We start from the raw sequence: 11,308 nt of genomic DNA on the forward strand, positions 1-11,308 counted from the left end.
ACTTTTGTGTCTCCGCATTTGTGAGTTTATCCAGGTTTTTTCTCCCTTCTCTTTGTTTTTAAGCTGGTAAGTTGTACTTCCTTCCTCAAGACACCCCTTGACCCAGAAAGCCAATTCCAACTCCTTAGCGTTTCTGAACCCAGTGTTCCAGCTCCCAGGCCTCCCTCCCGCTTCCAGGCATTAGGAGAAGAGGACAGGCCTGCATCTCGGACCGTGCCCGTCTCGTTTCTGGGCGGCAGGGACTGCGGAGGAGCTCTGCTTGCTGTCCAGACAGGTCCCCCTAAAGGAGCATCTCTGAGAGACTTCAGTGTCCATACTTTCCAGTCAGTGAAGCTCTTTCTAAACTCTGGATTCCTTTTTAAAACAAAAGACACCAGGTTGAAAAATATGCTTCTAGAGCAAAATTTATTGTCAGGCCTTTCTTTCTTGTCCCAATTTCCTTGAGGATTAAATGAGATGCTTCTTTTCCCCAGAGGCTTTGACACCCCCCACCCCAGTCTGCCAGCAAGAGCTCTGGCAGTTTATGGCTCCTAAGGTGACGAGTGCGCGCCACTGGTCCCTCCTGTCTCCCTTGTTCACAGTACCTTCCCTGCGTCTCTGTTCCCCTTGCCTCTGAGTTGAGCAGGCCTACGGGATACTGAAACTGCCGTTCCTCAGGCAAAACAAAACAACCCTTTCCCTCTCAGCGAAAATGCCTAACTAGGGCCTCCAGCATGTCCGTGAATTTTTCTCCTGAAGCCTTAGACGTGCATCAGCCTCTTCGTACCCCGCTCCCACTGCCCCCAGTATGCATGTCTCTGTCTCCTCACAGCGTCTCCGCACAGTCCCAGCAGCCTCTCGCACCCTCACCTGACCCTCCTCCTGTCATTGGTGGAAAGAGGCCTGCGGTCCCCCCACCCCCTGCCATGGAGCACTCCTCTGGCTCCCCCTTACCGCAGCAGCTGCTGTGGAGAGAGCCCTGCTCCACGCTCTAGACCTGGACCCCAGTCCCAGCCACTTACCCGACACGGGACCCCAGGCAGCTCCGTCCCCTCTCTGGCCCCTTTTCCACTCCTGCTTGCCTGTGAGATTGATCCTAGGTCTGCTGGCCATACTGCTTCACTCACCGGCCTGCCTCATCTTCTCGTTCTCTTTCTGCAGCACCAGCCGGCTGCGGGCCATGGCTGTCCTTGGAACAGACGGTCGTGGCTCCTTCTCCTGCCCTAAAACCAAGACTGATGGGAGCCCCAAGGTAATGCCATCATGTACCTTCACTGACGATGAAACCCGTGAGGCCTCAGGCCTAAGTGTCGCTGAGCTAGCGTCACTGACCCAAAGGCCTCCCCTGCTGGTTCAAGGCTGGTGAATCCCCAACCCTCGCCCCTGAAGCCCGGTATTTCGCCTTTCTTTAGAGCACTGGCTCTTCAGTCACTACCTACCACCTACAGAGGGCACTGCCCGGGGGCATCATCCTCATGGAGCTGGCTTTTCAGGTGAGCAGGAGGAGCAGAGTGGGGAGAGCCAGATCCACCCTGTCTCGCCCTCCTGATCTCATCTTCACCCTCTCTCCAGGGCTGTTACTTCTGTGTCAAACAGTTCGCCCTAGAATGTTCCCGAATCCCCATGGGGCAAGCTGTCAACTCTCAGGTATGTGGTAGGGACAGAGAGAATAGAGGGTCTTGGGCATATTCCACACATCCCCGGTGTGGCCAATAAGAGGAATGCACAGACAGTCTGGTTCACTGGTGATCTGTTGCTGTGGGCTGGCCAACTCAGTGGTCATTCTGGTGTCATGACTGGGCCATCCACCCATCAGTGTCACTGTGTCGATGGTCCGGAGCTGTGGTCAGCCATGGCACTGGAGGCAGAAGGCAGTCCAGCACAGTGGCTGGTCTGCCCCTGACAGGAGCCTGGCACTGTGGTTAAGCCATATCCAGAGATGGTCAACAAGCACATTTGAACATAGTGGGTAATCTGACACACGGGTAGGTCACTGCCAGGGGCAATCCTGGCCTAATCTAGAGCTGGAGACAGCCAGACTTTGTCAGTGTCATCACTAATACTCAGAATGAGGACCAGAGTTCCCAGGCACACAGCATACCCCTGGCACTTACTTATTATTTACGTCCCTGTCGGCAGAGCCCAGTACCCGTGAGAGCAGCACACTCGGGAGTGCTCAGAGTCAGAGGATTGAATGAGGTCAGGGGCTTAAAGCTGTCTGTACTTGAGTTAATTCAGCTCCTTCAGGTCATCAGGCATGTCACATGAGGGCCTGTACCTTTTTTGTGCCTCTCATTTAGTTTCTGAGATCAAGATCTGACTGGGCCTCGTTAGACTCCTCTTATCTGGAAAGCTCCCGTCTAGCCCATAGATGGTTGCCTTTGACTTGACTGTGGATACCTAGTCCACTCTTCACAAGATAAGGTGATCTAGAAAAGCACAAGGACTTTACCTGCAGGACCCTTCCTGGGCCAAGAGCTCTGAAGGCAGCTGTGGACGAGCAGGTGCGCAGTCAGTGCAGGGCTGTACTGGTGGGGAAGACCTACCCCCGTGACTCTTCTCGAGCTTCTGGTGGCTTCTTTGCCCCTGATTTCCATCCAGCTTGACTCGCTCTGCCCCTACTTGTGTAATCTCTGATCCTACTTAGATTTCTAAATTGTTTTACTGTTGCTGTTGTTTATTAAGTGTGGAGTACTGCTCAGCAGAGAGGAGGGTTTCCCTACTGCTGTACGTGTGAGGAAAGCAATGTGCGTGGGCGTTAAGGAACTGCCTGGGCACATGCTAGTCGGTGGGAGTTTGGGGGCTGGAATCTAGGTGTGTGGGACATGAGCCGTAAGGTAACGCATCATCGTGTGCCTTGCCCAACAGCGACATCAGTGATGTCCCAGACACCAGTGTCCCTGAGCCTTCCTTTCTTCTCTTCCCCTTGTCCATGAGCATCCTGTGACCTTCCTTGGTTGCCTCGCTAGTGCTCATGATAATCATAGTCCTTGGTTATTTCAGTTTATCATAAGCTCTTTTGCTTTACAAAGACCGTTATTTTATGTTCATGTACGTGAGGAAACTGAGGCTGAGAGACCGTGACTCAGCCAAGATCACACAGCTTCCCTGGCCCCTAGGCTATCACTTCTCTGACATCCAGTTATCTCCTTTCCTTGTAACTCCTGTGCCAGTGCCTCTGATGGAATGGTCGTGTAGATTCGGCCATTCCGGTACCGCAGATCCAGCCACTGACACTCTCAGCAATGGTGATCTCCACAAAGAGAAGCACCAGCTCTGTGTCTCTGCCTTCCTTCCTTCCTCCCTCCCTCCGTGGTTCATTCATCCATTCTGCAGATCAATCAGAGGAGGCCCACCCTGGCCTAGCCTTGGCCGGATATCTCAGATGAAGCTTTACGAATGAGTAGGAGTTAGCCAGATTTGGGGGGCAGGGAGAGCAGCATTCCAGGCAGAGAGAACAAGCAGGTACAAAAGTATGAAGAGAATGAATGTATGATGTGCTGGGAAGAGCAGGGATTTGATGGGAAGGTAAAGCTGGAGAGATGGGAGGGGCCAGGAAAGACTTCCTAATAGTACATGACACACCTGGCCTACCCCGAACACGCTGTTTAAAACTGCAGCTGCTTTACTAGATTTTCCATAACCCCACCTTCTAGCGTACTGCAGCCTCATCTATTCTTACCTACCCACTGCTAGAATGCAAGCTCCTTGAAGGTAGAGCTTGCTTGTTTCCCACTGTATCCCCAGCACCTGGAACAGGACCTCCTAAGGCATTGAACAAGTGTTTTCTGCATCAGTGAACCTGTCTCGGACTTTAGTGGAATCTGGGATAGAGTGAAAAGTTCCATCTATCAAAATGATCGTAGTTTCATGGAACAGAGTCAGGATACTGTATGAAAAAGGGAACAGTAATGAGGAGGGCTCCCCACCGATGTTATTCCAGCAGAGGGAATCCCCCTAGGCCCACAGCAACAGGGTGAATTTTGAACTTCCTCTTCCCACGGAAGAGGGAGAGAAACAGGAATGCGCTGGGGAGCCTGCCATCTCCTGACCCAGTCCCCGTCGCCACCTCCGCAGCTGTCCATGCTGTTCACCGAGGAATGCGACAAGGTGCGGGACCTGATGCACGTGCACTCATTCAGCTATGACTTCCACCTGCGCCTGGTGCACCAACATGTGCTGGGCGCCCACCTGGTGCTGCGACACGGCTACCACCTCACCACCTTCCTGCGACACTTCCTGGCCCACCACCCCGATGGGCCCCACTTTGGTCGCAATCACATTTACCAAGGTTGGTGCCCAAGGGCAACCCGGTGAACCAGAAATAGACCACAGGGTGTCTCCAAGCCAGGGCCAATGGGACCACTTCCTGGGGCCGGACCTAATCTCTGCACCTCCTGTCCCATATTGTTAATCGCCTCAGGTCACTTGGACCCTGTCCCATGTCTCTGGTTTGTGTCTTTATCTTAAGTTCTTCATGCTGCTTCATGTCAAAGTTTAGATCCTGTGTCATGTGTACCCTGCCCTCTGTCCTGAGCCACTTTTGTCCCATCTCGATGTTCCACAGGAGCTCCCCAGAAAACAAGAGCCAGTCCACTTGTCAATCAGAGCCTCAGGGACTTCTAACCCCCCGCCTCACCCATGCAGTGTGTCTGTCCCAGGCTCAGCGTCTCCTGTAACTTGCCCTTCAGGGACTCTGGAGCTTTCCACACCACTCATTGCTGCCCACCAGCTATACAACTACGTGGCTGACCATGCCAGCTCCTACCACATGAAGCCATTGCGGATGGCCCGGCCAGGAGGCCCAGAACATAACGAATATGCCCTGGTATCCGCGTGGCACAGGTAAAGTGCAAGGGGACACCAGCATGTGATGTGGTGGGGCTGAGGTCGAGGCCATACTAGCAGTAGGGAGACGGGGTCGTCTCGCGTAGGAGGGACGGGGTTTGCCTCATGAGAACCTCAGGCCGGCCTCTCCCCCACCCTCACTGTACAGCTCTGGCTCCTACCTGGACTCTGAGGGACTTCGTCACCAGGATGACTTTGATGTGTCCCTGCTTGTGTGTCACTGTGCCGCACCCTTTGAAGAGCAAGGAGAAGCCGAGCGGCACATTCTGCGGTCAGCAGACCCCCTACCTTGCCTGTGCTCATTGTCCAGCCTCCCCCGCGCCCCTGCTCTGGGCAGCTCCTGTTGTGATCACCATACTCCTTCCCCCTCCCCACCCCAGGCTGCAGTTCTTCGTGGTGCTCACCAGCCAGCGAGAGCTCTTCCCCAGACTCACTGCTGACATGCGCCGCTTCCGGAAGCCACCCAGACTGCCTCCTGAGCCAGAAACTCCTGGGAGCTCAGCCGGTAGCCCTGGGGAGGCCTCAGGCCTTAGCCTGGCCTCTGGACCAGCTCCCCTGTTTCCCCCACTGGCTACAGAGGTGGGCGTGGCACGGGCACGGCTGGCCCAGCTGGTCCGGCTGGCTGGAGGGCACTGCCGTCGGGACACCCTTTGGAAGCGCCTCTTCTTGCTGGAGCCTCCAGGGCCTGATCGGTTACGGCTAGGGGGGCGCCTGGCCCTGGCCGAGCTGGAGGAGCTGCTAGAAGCAGTCCATGCCAAATCCATTGGGGACATTGACCCCCAGCTGGTAAGCCACTGTGCCCTCTAGAAGGGGCTGGTTTGGATACTAGGAATCCTACCAGCAGCCAGGGTAGAGGGTGCAGAAGTCTCAGGTGGCCCTGGGACAGCAGATCCAGCCCCATGGACCTTCCCCTAGGACTGCTTCCTGTCAATGACGGTCTCCTGGTACCAGAGCCTGATCAAGGTTCTCCTAAGCCGTTTTCCTCAGAGCTGTCGCCATTTCCAGAGCCCAGACTTGGGAACCCAGTACCTGGTAAGTCTCCCTGATCCTCCTCTGAAAGGGGAGACACAGCAGAAGTCCTCATCAGAGAGATGACAAGTGTCCCCCTGAAGCAGCCCTAGCCTAGCCGAGCAAGGTCTGCTCTGGAGAGAGGCCTAGATGGAACGGGACCATGTGGACCCACATACAACCCTTTGAGCTCTGACCCTCCACATAGGACTCATGAGAACAGCCTAGAGCTGTCATCAAAAGCTCACAAAAACACAAACCTTTGGTTAGAGATCCTGAGGGCCAAGCTCTGGAACTTCATCAGTGGCTGGTCTTAGGGGCGGGAGACTGAAGAGGGGGTCCTGATGAGAGCAGTGGTTCTGGGTAGATGTGCAGAAGGCTTCAGAAGTAGAAGTTGGTCCATAGAGTAGTTAGGAGGAACTTGTGGAGGAGGGTGGTTTCAGGGTAGGAAGGGGCATCCAGGGACGTGGACGTGAGTGGGTCTGACTACAGTTGGGCGGGGGGGGGGGGGGGGGGGGGGGGGGGGGGGGGNGGGGGGGGGGGGGGGGGGGGGGGGGGGGGGGGGGGGGGGGGGGGGGGGGGGGGGGGGGGGGGGGGGGGGGGGGGGGGGGGGGGGGGGGGGCGGGGGCAGGTAAGCAGATGTGGTGCTCCTGTTGGTGGTGGGAGCACTGAAGCAGGAGCGGCTTTGGGGTAAGGATGACAAGTGGAGTCTGAGGTCATGAAGCCCTCCCAGGACCATATTCTAGAAGGTAATTGGATGCCAGGAGCTGGAGCCCAGGAAAGAGACCTGGGCAGCATCTACATGAACTGAATGAAGCCTGGGAGTAGGAGGAATCACCTGGAAGAGATTGCAGAGCTGAGCATAGGGACAGACAGACATAAGTCCCAGTGGAGATCAAAGAGCTAGAAGACCCAGGACAGGAGGCAGGGAGGGGTCATGTCAAGGGTAGGGAACTCTCCTTCAGTGGTATGCTTCTGTGTGCTGGCTCTGTGTGTGGCCTCTCAGTGTACGACCTCTGAAACCTCCCAGTCAGGCTGACCAGGAGCCAGTGAGGACGAGGACTGAGATTCAGTTTAGAGACAAGGTCCTGGGTGACTGTGGAGTGCAGGTGGGCTCGGGTATGGTGATGGACTCAGGCCTTCCTCAAACGGGTCCCACTTCCAGAATGCCCTCAAGGAAGGGGGATGCTGCCTCAGGCGAGACAGACCCCACTCCCCGTGGCACTTTGTCTTTCACTGCAGGTTGTGCTGAACCAGAAGTTCACGGACTGTTTTGTGCTGGTGTTTCTGGATTCCCACTTGGGAAAGACGGTGAGCCCGGGGGTGAGGGAGGGGCCTTGCATCAGCCCAGTGGGAGGCTCCGCCCCGAGCCTGCTGAGGTTGGGGAGCCCTGCTTGCCTGTACCCACCCTGCCCTCCACTCACCATGGCACCCCCACCACGTTCCCACAGTCCCTGACAGTGGTTTTCCGAGAGCCCTTCCCGGTACAGCCCCAGGACAGTGAGAGCCCCCCTGCCCAGCTGGTCTCCACCTACCACCACCTGGAGTCTGTCATCAACACAGCTTGCTTCACCCTCTGGACGCGACTCCTATGAGGCCCGCACCAGTGAATGCCACCGTTCCCCGAATCCTGGATCTGTGAGACTGCCTGCCTGAAGCAGGACTGACCAGCCCTTCTGAGCCCGGACACTGATGGGCCCCGAAGGCTTTGTGACTAGATCTTAGGGGTCTGAGCCCCAGCCTCACATTAGGAGCCGCCCCCTGAGTGCCCGCCGCCGCTGACCGGCCCAGGGCTCCAGAGGGTCAGGTCAGTTTCCCAAGGTGCCCATTTCCTCTCAGGCCCCTGGACTCTTCCAGAAAGGGGCTCCACCTTCCTGCTCACCTGGTGGAGTCCCAGGAATTCATAGCAGGTAGCAGGTACCCACCCGAGACCTCCTCTGCCTGAATGCTGCCTCCCAAGTCTTTGACTGCTGTCAGCCTCCCTGCTCACATTTTGAGCCCTCTGGTCTTCATTTCCCACTTGAACATCATTGCTGGACGTCGTTATTGAGATAATGACACCTTGGTTCCCATCCAAGCTCTGCTTCTGAAGCCCCTGTGACCACAGGCACACCCTTCGCTCTAGGACCCGTGGTTTCTGGCGTGTTAATGAAGAGGTGGGCCCACAACCCCCCGTCTCCAAGCAACACTGGCACGACGGACTGGAGGACTTGAGTGTGAGCTGTACGTTCCTTCTCAGTAGGAGGGAGGCAACCCAGGGAGACAGAGGGTTAGACACTGTGTGTCCTCCACCCGCCCAATAACACACATAGGAAAGTGTTCAGCCAGTGGTCTTTAATTCAGATCGGGATGCTCGGCACACTGTCCCACAGAGGCACGTGGGTGCAGGGCAGGACCTCACTGGCCAACCCGGGGGCGGCCCCGCCTATCCCAGTAGGAACGAAGCCACTTCAAGCCCTCTACTGTGTCTCCTGAGGAGAGAGGGAGGCCATGGCATCTCGCCCCATGAGGAGGGAAACAGCCATGTCTGACACCTGTCCCTTCAGAGTTCCGTTCCCCAGGGCCAGGCCCGGAGCCCCAGCCCCCCTCACCTTGAGGCTGGTACTCGCAGCCCACAAAGCCCTTGTAGCCTTCATCCTCCAGCAGCTGGAAGAGATAGGGGAAGTTCAGCTCTCCGGGGCTGTCGGGCTCCCCCCGGCCAGGGACCTGGGCCACCTGCACGTGTCCTGGAGACAGATGTGGCCAGATGTGGGGCCCAGGCTCCAGCTGAGGCCGGAGGGACAGATGCGGGGGGCGGAGGGGGTGGGAGGACAGGGAGTAACACAGACAAGAAGGGGCAAGGAGATGGGGCGCCTGGGTGGCTCAGTCGGTTAAGCGTCCGACTTTGGCTCAGGTCATGATCTCATGGTTCGTGGGTTCGAGCCCCGCGTCGGGCTCTGTGCTAACAGTCACCTCAGAGCCTGGAGCCTGTCTCCCTCTCTCTCTGACCATCCCTTGCTCATGCTGTGTCTCTCTCTCTCAGAAATAAATAAAATATAAAAAAAAAAAAAAAAGAAAAAGGGGGCAAGGAGACCCCTCTCACCAACAAGGGGCAGGAACTCCCGCACATTTCCTGTCAGGTTGCCATCCATGATCTGCCAGTGGAACAAGTCCTGGGTAGAGAACGCTACAGTCAGAGACCCTGCAGCGCCCCTTCTCCCACCCCATTCTTCCCAGACGGGGAGAACACGGGCCTTCTGAGAAGCACTCCCTCTCTTCCACTCACCATCTGTAACTGGAGGTTGGGTCTTCCAACCTTCCGTAAGATGGCTGCCGCTGGGGGAGAAACCGGGGAGGGGGCCGTGAGACCCAAAGAGAGCACAAGAATCACAGGGGACTGGAGGGGGCGCAGGGCTACAGTCCTACCCTGCTGGGGCGTGTCCAGGAAGTACTGAGGGTCAGTGACGCGGGTATTGATGGGCTCCAGCAGTCCCACGAGGCTCTCCTAGCATCATGGTGGACCTGTGTCCCGTCAGTCAGTTGCTGCTGAAGCCCTTCCCCCTTCCCTCTGAGCTGGAATAGCCCCCGGCCTTGTGCCTCATCTGCTCTCCCCAATGTGTGCCCCTCTGCACACACGGACATTCATGTAAGTGTGTGTGTCCATTCGTCCTTGGTCTCACCTGAGCCAAGACCCCAGCCGCGTGCCTCAGGTTCTCCAGAAAAACTGTCTCCATTTCACTCTTGACTGCTCCTCGGTCAGCACCCTGGGGTACTCGGCCAGCCATCAGGTGAATCCTGGGGGGAGACAGCACTGGCGGGGGTTGGGGAGTCCATCCTGGAAGCAGGGCCCTCCTTTGGCTCCCTGTGGGCATCTCCTCCAGCCACCCCACCCCCATCTCCTGTGGGGCCGATCTATCACCTGGCAGTGACGCCCTCACCCCCTGCACCTCACACTCCACTGTCAGCCTGAGGCTGACATTCTGAGGGTCACCCCATCTTTCTGCCTCAGAGACCTCTCACTCTGCTCTCCCTGTCCTGTCTCCTTTCCACTGGTCCTCTCCGCAGGCTGTAAACACGCGTCAGCCTCACTTTATAAAAATTATTTTGACCCTTTCCCACAAGTATTCCATGCTGCTTGTCTCCACTTCCTGCGTCTGCTCCTTAGATTCTTCCCATCTGCTTTCTGCCCCCAGCACTCACCAGTAATGACCCCTGTTGCCAGTTCCACTTCAGCCCATTTGCCCAGGGCGGGATTGGACGTTTGTTTGATCAGCCCCACAGTGCACCTTCCACCTCCTGTTACCCCCTGATCTCTCTCGGCCACACTCAATTCCAAAAGGTCACATTTCCAGCCTCAGGGACTCTGCTGAGCACACCAAGCTTTCTCTGGTCTCTGGCCACCGTATCCCGGCCTCCAGTGCTCCTTCTATCAACACCCTGCTCAACATCACCACCTGTAAGAAGCTTCCTCTTCTCCCAGACAGGTGCCTACTCTGCTCCCACAGCAGCCAAGAACTGACCCTTCCTCACCTGGATCTCGCCGTATGTTTACCTGGCTACCTCCCTGGTCAGGCAGCCCCCAGCACAGGATCCCAGGACGAAAGAGTAGCAAACAGGAGAACCACACACGGCAGATAAAATCCAAAGGCAATTGACAAAGGACCAGGACTGGAGCAGTGGAAGGGCCAGTGCACTCGGACTCCCGAGCCTCTCCGACCTGGCGTCCTTTTCTCCCAGATCCCTCCCAGGGCCGGGGACCCCTGGGCTCAGAGCACTGAGCTCTGGAGCCCAGGGTGGGGCGGGGTCTTGGAGGAGACTGGGCAAGAAGGGGAGGAGGGGGAGGAGGAGAGAGGGTAGGATACCTGGGACAGCCCAGGGCCCTGGCGTACAGCACTGCCTGCTCCAGCCCCTCTCGGAAGGCCGCCTGCCTCCCGGGAACGGCCCCCAGCCCCATCTCCCCTCTCTCTCGGTCCCCTGCGGAGAGAACGGGCGTCAGCCGCCGCTCGCGTCCCCGGCGCTCCCCGCCTCCCGGGTCGGCCCCGCGGCGCACCGGGCGGCGTGTTGATCAGCACCAGCCGCAGGCCCGCTTCCCGCGCCGCGCGCGCCAGCGCCTCGGGCGCCTCCGAGTACGGCCAGGCGACCTCGGCTGCCTCGAAGCCCGAGCTGCCCGCCGCCCGGAGCCGCGCGGGGAGGCCCGGGAGCTCGGGGAACAGCCACGACACGTTGGCCGAGAAGCGGAGCGGAGCCATAGCGGGCCGGGGACGCGCGCGGGGGCAGAGTCCGCGGCCGGCCGGAAGGCGGAAGCGGGAGGGCCCGGGCGGGCGCGTGTGCGGAGGCCGGCCGAGCGGAGGCGCTCTGGCGCCGCGAGCCGAGCCGCGAGCCCTCCGCGCCTGCCTCGTCTGGGTAAAGACCGCGGATGGTCCAGAAAGCGACGGTTTTCGAGACTGGAGAAGGGGGAAGGCGCGGAGAGAAGAGGGGGCCAAGCGAGAGGAGC

At 58.0% G+C, this 11,308-nt stretch overlaps 2 protein-coding genes across 2 annotated transcripts in view; one reads left to right on the plus strand and one right to left on the minus strand.

Annotated features, from left to right (window-relative positions):
• Positions 1–8,156, plus strand: part of SZT2 (SZT2 subunit of KICSTOR complex) — a 52,007-nt gene extending 43,851 nt beyond the window's left edge. Inside the window, exons 63-72 of the mRNA XM_039238663.1 lie at positions 1,141–1,231; positions 1,392–1,472; positions 1,552–1,626; positions 4,057–4,270; positions 4,671–4,824; positions 4,976–5,098; positions 5,208–5,613; positions 5,743–5,859; positions 7,078–7,146; positions 7,287–8,156. Of these exons, the coding sequence (XP_039094594.1) occupies positions 1,141–1,231; positions 1,392–1,472; positions 1,552–1,626; positions 4,057–4,270; positions 4,671–4,824; positions 4,976–5,098; positions 5,208–5,613; positions 5,743–5,859; positions 7,078–7,146; positions 7,287–7,430 (1,474 nt within the window). The 3' untranslated portion in view covers positions 7,431–8,156. The remainder of the gene's footprint in view (positions 1–1,140; positions 1,232–1,391; positions 1,473–1,551; positions 1,627–4,056; positions 4,271–4,670; positions 4,825–4,975; positions 5,099–5,207; positions 5,614–5,742; positions 5,860–7,077; positions 7,147–7,286) is intronic.
• Positions 8,150–11,093, minus strand: HYI (hydroxypyruvate isomerase (putative)). The gene is made up of 8 exons (XM_039238664.1): positions 10,865–11,093; positions 10,677–10,788; positions 9,495–9,609; positions 9,241–9,319; positions 9,101–9,150; positions 8,918–8,987; positions 8,427–8,561; positions 8,150–8,306 (listed from the first exon to the last, which is right to left on the minus strand). The coding sequence occupies exons 1-8, from the start codon at positions 11,061–11,063 to the stop codon at positions 8,233–8,235; spliced, it is 834 nt and encodes a 277-aa protein (XP_039094595.1). The 5' UTR covers positions 11,064–11,093; the 3' UTR covers positions 8,150–8,232.
• Between the last annotated feature and the right edge of the window lie 215 nt (positions 11,094–11,308).

This window comes from Hyaena hyaena, unplaced genomic scaffold (assembly GCF_003009895.1).
Source record: "Hyaena hyaena isolate Hyena2069 unplaced genomic scaffold, ASM300989v1 scaffold_144, whole genome shotgun sequence".
Taxonomy (NCBI): domain Eukaryota; kingdom Metazoa; phylum Chordata; class Mammalia; order Carnivora; family Hyaenidae; genus Hyaena; species Hyaena hyaena.